Source organism: Herpailurus yagouaroundi, unplaced genomic scaffold (assembly GCF_014898765.1).
Source record: "Herpailurus yagouaroundi ecotype Mexico unplaced genomic scaffold, PumYag 159, whole genome shotgun sequence".
Lineage (NCBI taxonomy): Eukaryota > Metazoa > Chordata > Mammalia > Carnivora > Felidae > Herpailurus > Herpailurus yagouaroundi.
In genome coordinates, this window is record NW_024412400.1 from 30032769 (window position 1) to 30047271 (window position 14503).

Sequence of the window (14503 nt, forward strand, 5' to 3'; positions counted from 1 at the left end):
GACAGGATAATATGGGGACACCAAGCAAAAAGAACAACTAGCCACCCAGGCAGGACACCCCCTCCCACAAAAGGCCCCAGAAACCTCGGGGACTCCCTGGTACCTGCCACAACCCACTCTCCCTCTTGAAGGCCAGCACGTGTCACAAAGGTGTGTGTGTGTGTGTGTGTGTTGATGGGAACATGTGTATGACTGTGTGGGGTGGACCCATGGACAAGTGAAGACATACACACGTGATGCAGCTACGTATTCATTTGCACGTACAAGTATGTGTATGTGGGTAGGAGTGGGTATACTATGCTTGTGTGGGTGAGTGTGGGGTAGGGAGATAAAGCCCAAATCCATGATATGCACATAGCTCTGGCCATGCCAGAAGGCTAAGAGGCTGAGGTGACCAGGAGGGAAGGGCAGGTTTCTGCCAGCAAACGTAGGCTTCCTTCAATGTCTCCCGATGCTGACATGGTCAGTCCCAGAAGATTTGGCATGCCACTAGCAAAGTGCCCTACCATCATCAAATGGACCTGGATGGTCACGTGTTGTTTTCAGTGACCTCTGCCAGTGCTTTGGCAAGGTCTGAGTACTCTGATGGGTTCCAAAGAACAATGGATAGGGAGCTTCTCCTCTCTGAAATAGGGATAGTCATAGCTTACTTCAAAGACTGCAGATCACAGGAGTTAGACCACATGAAGGTACCCTGCATCAACAAAAATGAGGACTGACCAACTGACTGGGGGATTTTCAAGAGAAACTGTAGAAACCCACCCCAAAGAAGACCGTCCAACATGTTTCTCAGACTGTTTATGTGAAATACATCCCCATGAAGCAATCTACAGGATAAAGGTAAACTGTAATCAAGTGTTTCTGAGAAAGGCTGCATGTTCTAGCTCCTAGTGGAGAGCCAGAAAACATACTGGCACAGTAAAGGCTCTGAGAAGTACTGCACTAAAAAACATGAATAATTTCATGGAACCCAATGTTCCCAAGCTTCCTTGCTCTAGGAAACTTTGTGTTTATAATCCCTGTTAACATCCCTTATTAATAAACTAGTGTTCCCAGGGCTTCAGGAAAGGTTAACCGGGTTCTAAAGGAGACCACATCCCTCTTCTAGCTTGGCATGAAGTCTGAATCAAAGTACTCATTCTCTGTACTTCATTTCCTTTTACAAGTAAATTTATTCCTGCCTGTAACTACATCATAGGAATGTAAAGAGGATATCAAGACACATGAGCGGCAGACTTGACTTTGGGGGCCCTCCGGCCAGTCCATGATCCCCATGATACCCCCCCTGCTCCTAAGTTGTGCTGCACAAGCCTCCTGTACTGCCTGATGCCCCTCCCAGGAGGCCAGGCTGCACTCTACACTCTGCTATTTATTCCTTTAATAATGTGCTTACAAACAGCACTGCTTATGAAAAATGGCAGGCATTTCATTTTATGCAAACTCTGAGGAATCTTAACAAACACAGACTTCCCAGCCACATCCACATTCATCTTCTTCAGAAGGTGGTATTACACAGTGTCAACAGGGGCTCAGACACAAAGCACAGACTGACAGTACATTACACGCCTCCCTCTGCACAAAAGAGCCATTGGCCCATTGGATCCCCAAAGAAGATGTTTCCTGAGGCACTTGTTGAAATTTTTTTTGCTATGTGCATTTATTATGAAATATAATTTTGCATCCATCCACATTCTGACAAGACAGTAATAAAGTCTGCAGTGGAAATTTGCATGGTGATTTGCATAAATTGACTCAAGACTCTTCTCGGGAAGAGAAATCACGAAAAGGAGTGTATGTGTGCCTTTTACTAGCCTTGGCCAGGCCTTGGCCCATGGCTGGGGAAGCATCCATAAGTGGCAGAAAGCAGCTGGGCATGACAAGCCCTTGACAATGAAGCTGCTGTTTGTGGTGCTCTGCACCAACCATCAGATGAGAGTAGAGGGTAGACTCATGCAAATTAGCATGCAAATGAGGTTGGCAAAACTTAAGGATTCAGGCTGGCAAGTGGGCGCTGTGGGGGAAGGAGGCGGTAGCCTCTGGAAAACATGCTGGGCAGGGTCTGTCCCTGCCAGCAGCTTGGCAATGAGCTCTGGGGGAGGGGATGCTGACTCGGGAGGCCACAGTGCAGGTACCTGGGTGCTTTTAGTACTTCAGCCTCGAAGTCTACACAGTCCTGGTGGCCACTTCCCTCCCAGTGGAGAGTGGCTTCGGCTTGCCACCACCCAGTTTAAATATCTATCCATTGCTTTTTTATCTCCTGTGGTCTGGAACATCAAGCAAACAGTATGTACCTTGCAAGTTTAAATAAGGGGTTAAATTTCATCAAAATCAGTCAATCCCTTCAAAAGCCATGCAGAGGCCCATAGATATGTGGCCTGATGCTCCCTGGGAGGCTTCCTGAAGGGCCTTGAAAGGATCCAAGTACAAAAGGCCTCTTCTTAACAGGGTGAAAGATGCCCCAAGTGGTGGACTTTTGAGGGTGTCTAAGAGCCACTGAGGGGAATCCTACAAAGTGAACGGGACAGACTACAGACATCTGGGGACAGAGAACCACATCATGAGTCCCTTTAAACTTATGAAACATAGCAGATGCTGCTGATGGACTCACCCACTACCCACTGACCACCTCTTACTCCCTTGTTTGCCTGAAAACTGTAAAAGTGAAATTCTGCTTTCCCAGCCTCTCCAGAGGCTAAGGATGATCATCGGATGACCCAATTCTAGCCACAGTCTGCTGGAGGGGAGGGGAGGGGATTCTAGGGAAGCTCTTGCTTTCTTTTTCTGCCTTGAATGCAGAAGTGATGTCTGGAGCAGCAACAGCCAGCCTGCCTGCAGATAAGAACCCACACACCAGAAGGAGGAACAGAGCGAGAGCAAGAGCCCGGGAGCCGACAGCATCACTGTGCAGCTGTGCCACCTGAAGTCCCACCGTGACTGCCTGCACCTGGAAAACCTCAACCCTTCTTCTGAAGCCACCACTTGTCAGCCTTCTGTACCAGAAGGTGACCACACTGCTAATTCGTACATGCTTCACAAAGGAGAGGGAGAAGAGGGCAGAGGAGAGGAGGGAGGGAATGAAAAGATGTTAGCACAAGGACAAGTCTGCCCTCAGTCCAGAACCAGATAATTTCCAGAGGAAGCACCTGGATGAATGCTGGTGCCCCAGTGGGTCTCTGAGGGCAGGGGCGTCTTGCCAAGCTTCCTGGCATTCAGGGGGATTTTACTACGGAAGCCCGTCACCTCACAGGTTGGCCACAGAGCTTGATGTCTGCAAAGATTGAACTCCACTCTATTAATGTAATAAAATCATCGTGTTGCTAGAGTTACATGAGGACTAAAGTTCAGTCTTCTGCTAGAAGCACAGAGTCATCTGGCGGAGCTGGCTAGCACTGCCCAGGTGCAAACGCAGGGGTGGTTGGGAGGCCCACAGTTTCCAGCCGGACGCTTTGGTAGCACACTCTTGTTAGCTCCATTCCATCACTATCGACCGAGCTAGTGGCAGGTTGTTGTCTTCCAGGTTTTATCCTGGTCTGCTTCTCTCTATAGTATATCCTAATGCACATCTATGTCAACAGTATTTTTGGCCAATGATTTGCCATCATCTAGACTTTAAGACCGAGGTGAGCTATGGTCTAAATACAAATTAACCTCATTCTTACTGCTAAAAATTGAGGCAACTGGTCTAGGTGATATAGGGGTTAAGGCCTACCCAAATAATTTCCAGGTTAAAAGAAAATGCAACTGGGATGCTGGTCCAGGGTCTGTAATCTAAGTGACAGGCCTGAGATTTGAACCCAGGCCGCCTCTGCATGTACATCATTTTGAAAGAGAAAGAGAGCTGAGATAGAACGGAACATGCTGAATCCTTTCTCCTTGGTGTGTGACCTCACTCTGACCCCCTCTACCAGGGGCAGAAGAGCCTATCCCTGTCTCCCCCGGCTGCCACACGGAGACATGTGGCATCTTAGATTCTATGGAAAAGGGCCCCTCCTTCTGGTCCTCCACCTCCTTCCCACACTCCAACCCAGAAGACTCATTAGTTCTTAGAGCTTCAGGAATCCAGATTTTGTGCAACCAGTCGAGGGGCTACCCCATGTAACAGTTTCAAACGCCTTCACTTGGCTGTTCCATCATTACTTCCCACTTGACTCTTCATTTTGTGTGTGTGTTGATGACACTGATAGTCTTCCAGGGTGTCTGGACAGAAACCCAGGGCCCACTCAGGCCTCTCCCTCCTCTGTACCCCACAGATCCACTCTGTTCACTCATCCTTTCCACTGCCCTATGGTGTCTCTGTCCTAGGCCCAGGCCCTTCACTCACCTCCCACACAGCCCTGCATAAATGCTCAGTGACACTCCTCCCTCCCCTGCCCCGCCCTTCCACACACAGCTGCATCCAGGTCTGTGTGCACCCCACCTACAGCCGTCACCCCTGCCCCAACGCAGTGCTCCACCTGCGTCTCCTACAAACAGATGCCTTTGATCCCATCAGTACCCACAGAAGGAACCCTCAACAGCCCTGCGTTTCCTGCCCCACGAGACCAAGCCCCTCTGAGCATCCAGGGCTTTCCAGTGCCAACCCTCTGGGCCCACTTATCCACAAGGTATGGCAGGCTCAGAGCCTGGAGCCTGTGGTACTTTCAGGGGGCCATGAAAATATTTTCTAACTTTTAAATTTTAATGTCTTTTAAAATCAAGAGAAAAACAAACATAATAATAATAAATATATAATAGTGAATCTAGTCTGGATTATGTACAACAGTTGCAAAATATAATTTCATATATATGTACATTACATACATACACACATACATACATGTATATGATGAAGGAAGGAGCAGAGTACCCAAGAAGGCAAAAGGGGAAAGACCCATGAACTTGATCAAAATGCAGCCTGCCAATAATCCATCCAAAGGCCCCACGCTTACCCTCCACTGCAACAGGCAGACCCCCCCCCCCACCACACACATGCAGTGCTGGACGTTACACTCTGGACTTCCACAGACGTCATCCTTCCTCTAAGTCACCATCCCTCCCTCCAGTGCAGCTACAGTTAAATCCTCCCGCCCTCTCCTCCAGGAAGCCTTTGGTGCCCACTGATAACTACCTCGTCTGATGGTTCTGAGGCCCAAGGCCAGAAGGACTGGTCTCCAGTGGGATCAGAGTGGGAGGTGCCGTAGGGGGTTGAAGAATGCCCCCGCCCCCGACCAAATTCATATCCACCTGGAACTTCAGAATGTGACCTTATTTGGAAATAGGGTCTTTGCAAGATGAAAACTCATCCTGCATTTAGGGTAGGTCCCTAAGTCTAATGACTGGGGTCCCTACAAGAAGAGGAGAGGACACACAGAGACCCCGAGAGGAGAAGGCCACATGAAGATGAAGGCAGAGACTGGGGCTATGCAGCCCCACGGGGAGGAGGTGAGAGGACGAGGAGGTGCAGCCCCAGGGTGAGGAGGTGAAGGGACGAGGAGGCGAGGAGCCCTGCCACCACCAAGAGCCAGGGGATGTAAGGAAGAATTTTCTCCCAGAGCCCTTAGAGGGAGCATGGCTCGGCCACATCTGGATCCTAGACTTCTGGCCTTTAGAATTGTGAGAGAATAAATTCTGTTGTTTAAAACTGCTTGTTTGTGATAATTTGCTATGGCAGCCCCAGGAAATGAATTCAGAGCCCAGAGGGAAGACGAAAGCCTCAGGGCAGAGCGGCCAGGAATGACAGTCTGGTCTGGTCACTGAGGGGGTAAGGGTTCCTCGGGGCAACCCCTTGGCCTGTGCTGGCACAGTGGACACAGCTGTTCTGTTCCTTCCCCCAGGGGCTCCATGGGATCCCGGGAGTGACCCAGGACAGGCAAACTGTCCAATATTTCAGAAATGGCCCTCCACTCCCGAAGCAGCTGAGTAAGCTCCAGCAGGTCGGGGTCCTCTCCCGGGAGCAGCCCAGTAGGTCAGCGGTCTCCTAACTTGTGCTGTGGTGGGAGATCTAGGGACGGGCCACTGGCTCTGGCCTCGGCTAGACGTTCATCTCAATCACCTCAGAGAATTAAAAGAATGCTACTGCCTGAGCCAGCTTGTGAAACTCCAGGCCATCTCCCCAGTAGGTGATGCTAATGTACGGCCATGACAGGGGGCCCATCAGGGTCCTCAAGGGACCTCACGCCAGCCCCTCAGGGCCTCAGGCTTGTTCAGCCCCAGACCAAGGGAGGGCTCACTGCCACCCAGGATGAGATTGAACCCCTCTGCCCTCCATGCCCCAGCTGAGGGCAGGGCCAGATTCTGCAGCCAGACTGTTTTCTCCTATTGTCCCTCCAACACAGATGAGGTACTTGACAAACATCTGTTGTCAGAATGAGTGAATGGGGGAAGGGAAGGGATGAGACACAGAGCCAGAGGCAGGCAAAAGGATGGGAGGGAGGGACGATTCTGTCCTGGGAACTGAGTGTCTCAGCTAATGGTGGGGGCGGATGGAGAGGATGTTTGGGGGGGTTGGCAGGGAGTGGTCAGGGACAACCAACATCCCCCAGAGCCCTTGAGGATCTTGTCTACTTCCCAAATGTCTCTGCCACCATGTTAAGAAAAACAAAATGAACAGTACCATTTCCCCCTCTCTTTCTCCAGAGAGTTCATTAAAATGGCCTGTGTATGCACAGAATTGGATCCCTGGCCTCCCAGCCTAATTACCATTTTAAAGAGCACTGGGAAAGACATTCTATCTCCTGCAATAACAAAGTCAAAAAAGCTCACCATCCGGAAGGTCTTGCTTCCCTTTGCGCTTTCTCCCCTGCTCACCAAGACATCTGGCCTCTGTGGCCTCTTGGCCCGATGGGGTCCAAAAACCAAGCCCTTTCCAAGCCAATTTGGTACCAGTAGGTACTTGACACCAGCTATGGCCAGGCCTTGTGCAGGCCTACAAATGCAGCGGTGGATCTGAGGGATCCTGGCTCCTCAGACTCAGAGCCCGTCCAAGGAGCCAGAGCACATAGGCCGTGAGCTAAAGGAGTCCTGAGGACAACGTGCTAGGGTGGAGGGGGGCCGTGGTACAGAACACAGGGAAGGCCCCACCTACAGAGCAAACATGTGCTCTGAGTCTCAATGAGTCAGAAGAATTTTTCATAGCAGAGAAGAGGAGAGGGAAGGTCATTCCAGCAGAGGTGACACCATGAGCCCAAGTGTGGAGGCATGACTGTCGCCTAGGTGGGGAGCAGCTAGCAGAGAGGCCTGCTGGACCACAGGATGCAGGGCTAGCAATAAGCAATACAAGAGGACCCTGGAGACGAAGGAGGAGATTCCAAGAAACTCAAAGGACATGAGACTTTGATCCATGCCCATGAGAATCACTCTTCACTGCACAGGCCCTAGGGCCATATCTGCTGCCACCTACTGCCAAGAACAGTAGCCAGCCCAAAGTCCCATTGTTTTCAATGGGACACCAATAAGAGGCATTATAAATAACTCAGTATTTTTCAAAAATCAATCAAGATAGTATCTGTGAGATCATTCATATCACACACACACACACACACACACACACACACACACACACACACGAATACCAAGTCAGACTTCAGAACTGAAGTCTGTTAGAACTGTAATCTCAAACAAAGACTAACGTGGTAGAACTCCCTTATGGGGAGGAGGTCTCTGGCAAGCCTGCAGTAGTACAAAGCCCTGGCCTGGAAAGCACACAACGAAGATAAAGTGTGGCCAAGATATTCCATAGCCCGTGCTCAGGGTTGTGCAGAGTACTCAGGGCCCCTCTCCCAGGGCCTCATCTTCTCACCCTTCGATCAACTCTTCCCAAGGCCACTGGTTATCTGGTATTTCACACACAGGAGAGAAAAAGACAGGGAATTAGAGGAGGCAGAGAGAGGGGCTGTATTTGAGGCAAAGATGATGATTGGTCCTGAGGGAGGAAGATAGACTACAGAGCAGACACGGAACTGTAATCCACAGTTAGCTATACTCTGCATCCTCTGTAAATCCAGGGAAGGGGGGCCTCTTAGCATAGCACTCCCCAGTTTGTTCTATAAGTGCTTGTCCTCTGAGGACTCAGGAACAAAAGGATTCTGTGATCAAATATGTGCAGAAGATCCTGTACACTATATTCCTGTTAGCAAATCAAAACCATACACTGATGTAGTAAAAGCCCTGAGAAGCCCTGCAGTAGAAAAGTTGACTGAATTCTGTTTACCAGTGCTCCTTAACTTTGTACAAGCACTGACCTTCCCTCCCTACCTTTTCTTCTCAAGTAACACCAGCTAATAATCTCTTGGAACTAGTATCTTACAGAACCCACTGGTTTAGAAGAATATTTGTCTCTTTGTCAAGGAAGAAAGTATCTTTTTTTTTCCTTAAAAAATATTTGAAATGATTGAAGTTGGTGCCTTTTGTGAAAAGCTACAGTTGCAAGGGAAATTCATTTCATTTGCACAAACCTCCTGACTCACCAGTAATGCCAGGACAATGAAATGTTACTTACCCCCCAGGAGCTCAGTCTTTGGGCCACCTGTGGCCATCTCTAGGCCACCAGTTGACTTCAGCCCACCCTCTAGAGACAGGAGCCAAGAGGTCACTCTGTCTGTCTCTTGTCCTCATACAGCAGTACAAGCCCATCACACCAGCCTCTCCAAGAAGGAATTGCCTCAGCAACCATGTGTGTGCACGTGCATGTGCATAAGTGTCCAGCAAACATCACCATGCTCGAGAAACAAGTTATCCTACTGCTTTCAGTTTCATCTCCCTCATTTTACATCTTGCCTACCCATCCTCCTCTACATGATGACCCTCCAAGTAACCACACACTATAATGGTTTAGACCTGCCCACCGGGAGCAAGAGAACAGAGACTGAAATGTGTCCTCTCTGTTTTTAGAAAATGTTTCCTTTACCAAGGTTTGGATTTTCAGAAGGGCTCAGGGTCTTTACTGGGCTGGGGCTTGTGCACAAGTACGAAGCTCCGCCAAGGCAAAACGGATGCCCAGGGGACCCAGGACCATGCTGCTCTTGGCCAGCATTAGCAAGCCCTGGAGACAGGCCAGCATAGTCTCTAGGTTGCTGTCATGGCTGCAGACATGGTGGGGGAGGCAGGGGAACCCAGGACCTCACCTGGTACGTGTTGTCGAAGCTGTCGTACATGAACCGTGTGATCAGAGACGTCTTCCCGACTGCAAAACAACAAGAAGAAAGGGGTTCAGCTGTGGCATGCAAACTAGAATCCTCCAAACACATATCATGTGAAAAAAACGAATAAGGAAACAAAAAAGCCTAGAGGAAGGATGAAATTCAGAAACAGAAGCAGGAGCCAGACCCTCAGAGATGGACCCTAAGGTGAGGTGGCCAAGTCCACACTGGGTAGGTTATAGGGGAATACTTGCCAGCACCAAGCAAGAGGCCTCCCCAGTCTGGAGAATTCTCACCACCCGCATCCAGGTCTTCCCTGACCCCCAAGAGCCAAGAGTGAGGCAAGAAGCATATAGAAGAATCAGAGCAAGTATGTGCATAAGACAAGATGCTCCTCTTGCATGGACCCATGGTCACCTGGAAATACTGACTTGCCATCGGCCACAGGCTGGGAGGGAGGCATACTCTTTTTTCCCTATTCACTCAGCCTGGGACTAGTAAGGAGGTGGCTTTCCAAGGAACCAGGGTGCAGGGGAAGTAAATGGGCTATCCTCCAGTGTCTCTCAAGGGCAGGACTATTTTTTTGTAGTGTGTGCCTGACAGTCTATCTCCTCACAGAATGTTTAGCATCATTGGATCTTACCAGGTAAATGCTGACGGGACCGCCTTCCATATTTGCAAATGCCCTCTAAGGGGCAGTAAACCCCAAACAAGAGCCACCTACCAGTATGGCTGAGAGAACCCAGGCCATCTCTTGGGAATTCCACAAATGCTAAATTCCCAAACTGTGTGGGGTTTGGCTTCTGACCTAACCCTGTGCAGGTCCCCTGGGGCCTGGCAGTGGCACAAATGCCTATCGCAGGCAGCATTTCTAATTATCTGGGAGGGGAGGAAGGGTGACGAAGGAACAACTGTTGGGTCAGGCCCAGCATGGAGTGCTTGTCTACACTGTCCCATCAAGTCTCCGCCATGGGCCTGGGAATCTCCAAGGGGGACCGGCCCAGCTGAGCTTGGCTCAGAGGCCCTCCTGCTCTGGACTGCTAGACACAGGCAACCCTGATAGGGAAAGCAAAAGAGCCAGCACCTGAAGGTTGCCCTCTCCCTGACTCTTGCCTCTCCCTGACTCTTGGACGGGATGTCCACAAGGCTGGGCCTGCTGGGGTGGCTGGTCACTGCCCAGATGGAGCAAGGCAGCCCTACTTGGCTTCTCTGAGAAGGGTCCTTCTCTGGTTTTGAAGACTTAGTCATACACCACAGAAGAGATGAGCAACCACCTTCCAAACAGCCAACATTTGTAAGGGAAAGGCCACCATCTTCTAGCCAGGAAGGACATCTGACACACTGTTTGGGGCAAACTGGGATGGCCCCATCTTTGACTCAGAACTGATTAGCTGAATTCCAATCCTAGCTGGGCTGCTGTTTGGCCCTGTCATTTTGAGGTGGTCACCATTCCTCTGGACCTCAGTTCTGCATTTTAAAATGGGTATAATAACCTCAAAGACTTCAAAGGGCAGTGGTAAGAATTAAATAAAAGTGCCAGCCAGGCATACAGGAAATGCTTAAAAGTAGAAGCAGACAGCAGGCAACTGAGATATTGAGACGATTTCCAGAATATCAGATTAAAAAAATACTACCACGGCTACTGGATTGACCTTGCCCATCGTGTCTCTTCATTTGGCCATTTCTGATTTGGATCCTTTGTAACAGAATTATAAGTAGAACACAATGAGTTCTGTGAGTTGTTGTGGTAAATTATGGAACCTGAGGAGGGTCATGTAGGCCCCTCGAATTTGCAGCCTGTTGATCAGAAGTGTGGTGTCCTGGGGGAGTCCACTCGTGGTGGCATCTCAAGTGTGGGGCAGTCTCGTTGGGGGCATGCCCTTAAACCAGGGGTCTGATGCCAGCTCTGCCTGGTAGTGCCAGGTCCTGTATGAGCTGGCATCAGAATAGCCACATATCTATTCTGAACCTCTCTGGGGTGAGCAGTAACACACCCACAATCTCTTCTAATCTTACTTGACAACTGTTAGGTATTAATCTGTTAAGTGCTTTCCAATCGCATTAAATCTCCCCTTAACTTTCACATGTAGGTGAGAAGTGGAGGCTTCCCCCATGGAAAGCCCTGGCTGCAAAATACTAAGGGGACCACAGAGTGAAACCCTGAGCCAGCAAGAGGCAGATGAAATCAAAGAGGAGGAAGAGAACGCAGCATCCTCCTTTTCCAAGAGACGGTGGAAGGTTACTGCCTCCCCTGGAAGACGGGGATCTGGGGCTCACTTGCTAGTGACTTCCCTAGGTAGTGACACATCCCATCTCACACCTGGGGGGGAGGGGAGGGGCGAGCATCAGAGAGCAGGGTGGAGAGAAGGCAGGAAGATACAGTTCTCTCCCTGCAAGGGGTGTTTCCCCGGGGCAGCTGAGCACACAGGGAAGAGGCTGTGGAAAGGCAAAAAGCAACTAGCGCCGCAGGAGGTCCTCAGAGGGGCTGAGAACCTAGAAATCCCTGCAAGGGCTTCGAATGCCAAGCCACCCCATCCCCAGACAATAGCCACTGGCAGTGGATTAGAACCGGCTCGCAGGGTGACTTCCAGGTGGAGGAAAGCCCCAAGACAACAAATTGTTTATTGGGGCTGTGCAGGAGGAACGTTTAGGTGTGGGGTCCTGCCGGTCTTTCTGAGTGTTCCCACAACAACCATGATAGCACGTGCCTCCTGTATCTACTGAGTGTGTTCCAGGCACATGCCAGGAGCTGTGCCAGGTGCAGATTTATCTGATAACAGTGAGTGAACAAGAGAGACCAGACCCCTACCCACCTCAAGTTTTCAGGAGTTCTGTGCTTGCGGCAACCCTGCACGAAGCCCTTAACACGGTTTGGGGGGGGGGGGGCTCAACTCTGAAACAGGTGCTCACATCATCCTCATTTTATACAAGGGGAAATGAATTGACAGCCATTTGCTGTCAGGGTCAGACCAAGTGGGACCAGGCTGAGGTAGTCTGACCAGGGAATGAGCTCCTATCCCTGACCCTCCTCAGCATCTTGGGGTCACAATGGGTCTCAGGATTTTGCCAGGTCATTGCTGCCACCACTATGGATGTCATGGAACTCTGGAAATGGCCCCACCAAGCCCTTTTCCTTGGGACCAGACAGAGCTGGGGGGGGGGGGGGGGAGCTTTTCTGCACTGAGGCTGTGTTTGACCCAATCTGGAAGGTCAGAAACTGGGAAGTAAGGGGGACAAGGAGGGGATCAGAATGTGAGGGTGAGCGGGCATGAACACCTAGGCCCAGCACCCCAACTGAAGCCTGGACTGAATGAGGGGTTCATTACTGATTTGCTGCAAAGGGGAATAATTTCTTACTATTCCTCTAGGTCTGCCTTTCTCATTTCTCAGAGCAGAAGCTCCCCCACCCTTCCCTGCCTCAGAGCTTCCCCAAGACCACCCATACTCTGTCCACGGGTGCCAGGATAATGTGGCTCAGATCCTCCACAACTGCCCTGGGTGAAAGGTATGGGAACCTGCGAATGGACAGATGGACAGCTTGCACCACCCACCTCCTTGGCCATCCTGTTCTCTCAGTCTCCCCATGAAGGATGGCAAGACAGCTGCAGCCATCACCTGACAGGGCACTACCACTGGGCCAAAGCCGGGGGCGGCCTGAGAGGGGCAGCAGCATTGTGCATCCGACCAGCTCCTGCTCTCCACCGGCCCCTGCGGCCTCTGGGAACTGCCCTTGCCTCGCAGCTCTGTTCTCAAGGTCACACTGCCCCATATGCCTTCTGACTGCAGCTCTTGGACACCACTGCAGCAGCAGAGCTTTTTCTGAGGACAAAGATTCAGCTCCACTGGCAGGATTATATTAAATAAGCAGGTGTATTGTTACTGAGCTCTTCTCTCTGCTCAGGGCTCAGCAACATCTTCTGGTAGTTTAGTCCCATGTGATTAAGCAGGGAGATGCATTTTCAATCTTTCAACCAAATGAGGGTGAGGAAATTCATTACTGAGCATTTGCCAGAGGCTTTAGAAAGAAGGAAACCCTATTACTGGGCTTCTACTTGGTGCCAGACAAGAAATGGGTGCTTAACTTGGGTTCGCTCATTTTATCCTCATTCCAATCCAACGAGTGAGCAATTGTCACCAAGGTAATAGAGCTGGCAAGCACTAGAGCTGGCATACAGACCCAGATCTGACACCACAGTCATATTTCATGTGCAACACTGCACATGAGACACTGCAGGAGATCACAAAAGGCAGGGAGGGGCCCAGGTGGCTGGGCAGTCGGGGAGACCACAAGGAGGAGGCAGGGCATTCATTCAGCTGTGGAAGGGTGAGGGTGAGAGAGAGTGGGTGTTCCAGGTGGAGGGAACAGTGTGAACAAAGGCACAGAGGCAGAGACAGAAAGCTCATGACAAGGGGCTGGAGGCAATAAGCCAGGTTACCAGGGGGAGTGGAGGTGTGTCCAGGAGCCATGGGGTAGATACATTCAGAGCCTCTACATCTGAGCTCTGTCACAGAGAAAATGGAGCCCAAATAGTGTGTGAGGAGAGGGGTAAGTGTTCAAGGAAGTTCAAGAACCCATTGCCTCTTCAAGGAAGTTCCATGTGGCCAGTGGGTTGATTTCAACCAAAATCCATCTCTGGGGCCAGCTACGGAGGGAGGGAGCGAAGGGAAGGCAGAGACAGGCAAGGCCAGAAGGGCAGGGAACACACCAAGGAGCATGGATTCTCTCCCAAGGGTGGTGGCCATTCCTGAAGGGTCTTAAGTAGACAGGTGGGGGGAGCAAGTGTGACACTTCCTAACTTCCATGATGGCCCACCACATATTCCCCATCCCACATGCCCTTTTTACCATGTACCACTGATGCTCTGTGTAGGGGCAAAGCCGGGTGAGCCTGTGCCTATGGCAGAAATGTCCGTGTGACTCTCAAGGCTAGGTTAGGAAAGGTGGCACAGCTTCTGTCTGGAGCGCTTCCCCTCCCTCACACTCTGAAAGCTGTCTCTTCGGACCAGCCACCATGCTGTGTGGAAACCCACGGCAGCCCACATGAGGGAGGACCACACAGACACCCACCTGACAACAGCAGACCTGTGGGTGAGTGAGCCTTCCAATGACTCCAGCCCTCACCCTTGGAGCCAGCCACTGATGCCCAGTGAAACAGAAACACAGTTTCCCTGCCAGGATCTGCCCAAACCATAGTTTCCTGAGCAAAGTAAACATTCACATTTCATATGCCACTAAGTCTTGGGGTGGTTTGTTATACCAAGTATGTTATACCCCATACTTGGGGTGGTATGTTATACCTCGTTATACCAAGGTGGCAGTAGGCCACCTTGGCAGGCTACCCACCTCTTTGAAGGCAAGAGATCTGTGCTTTAGGAAGAAAACTTATG

General features: G+C 50.6%; 1 protein-coding gene across 1 annotated transcript in view; it reads right to left on the bottom strand.

Moving 5' to 3' along the window:
- RAB6B (RAB6B, member RAS oncogene family) overlaps nt 1-14503 on the bottom strand; it is a 61723-nt gene that overhangs the window by 24661 nt on the left and 22559 nt on the right. The window contains exon 2 of the mRNA XM_040480230.1: nt 9102-9160. Coding sequence (XP_040336164.1) covers nt 9102-9160 — 59 coding nt within the window. The remainder of the gene's footprint in view (nt 1-9101; nt 9161-14503) is intronic.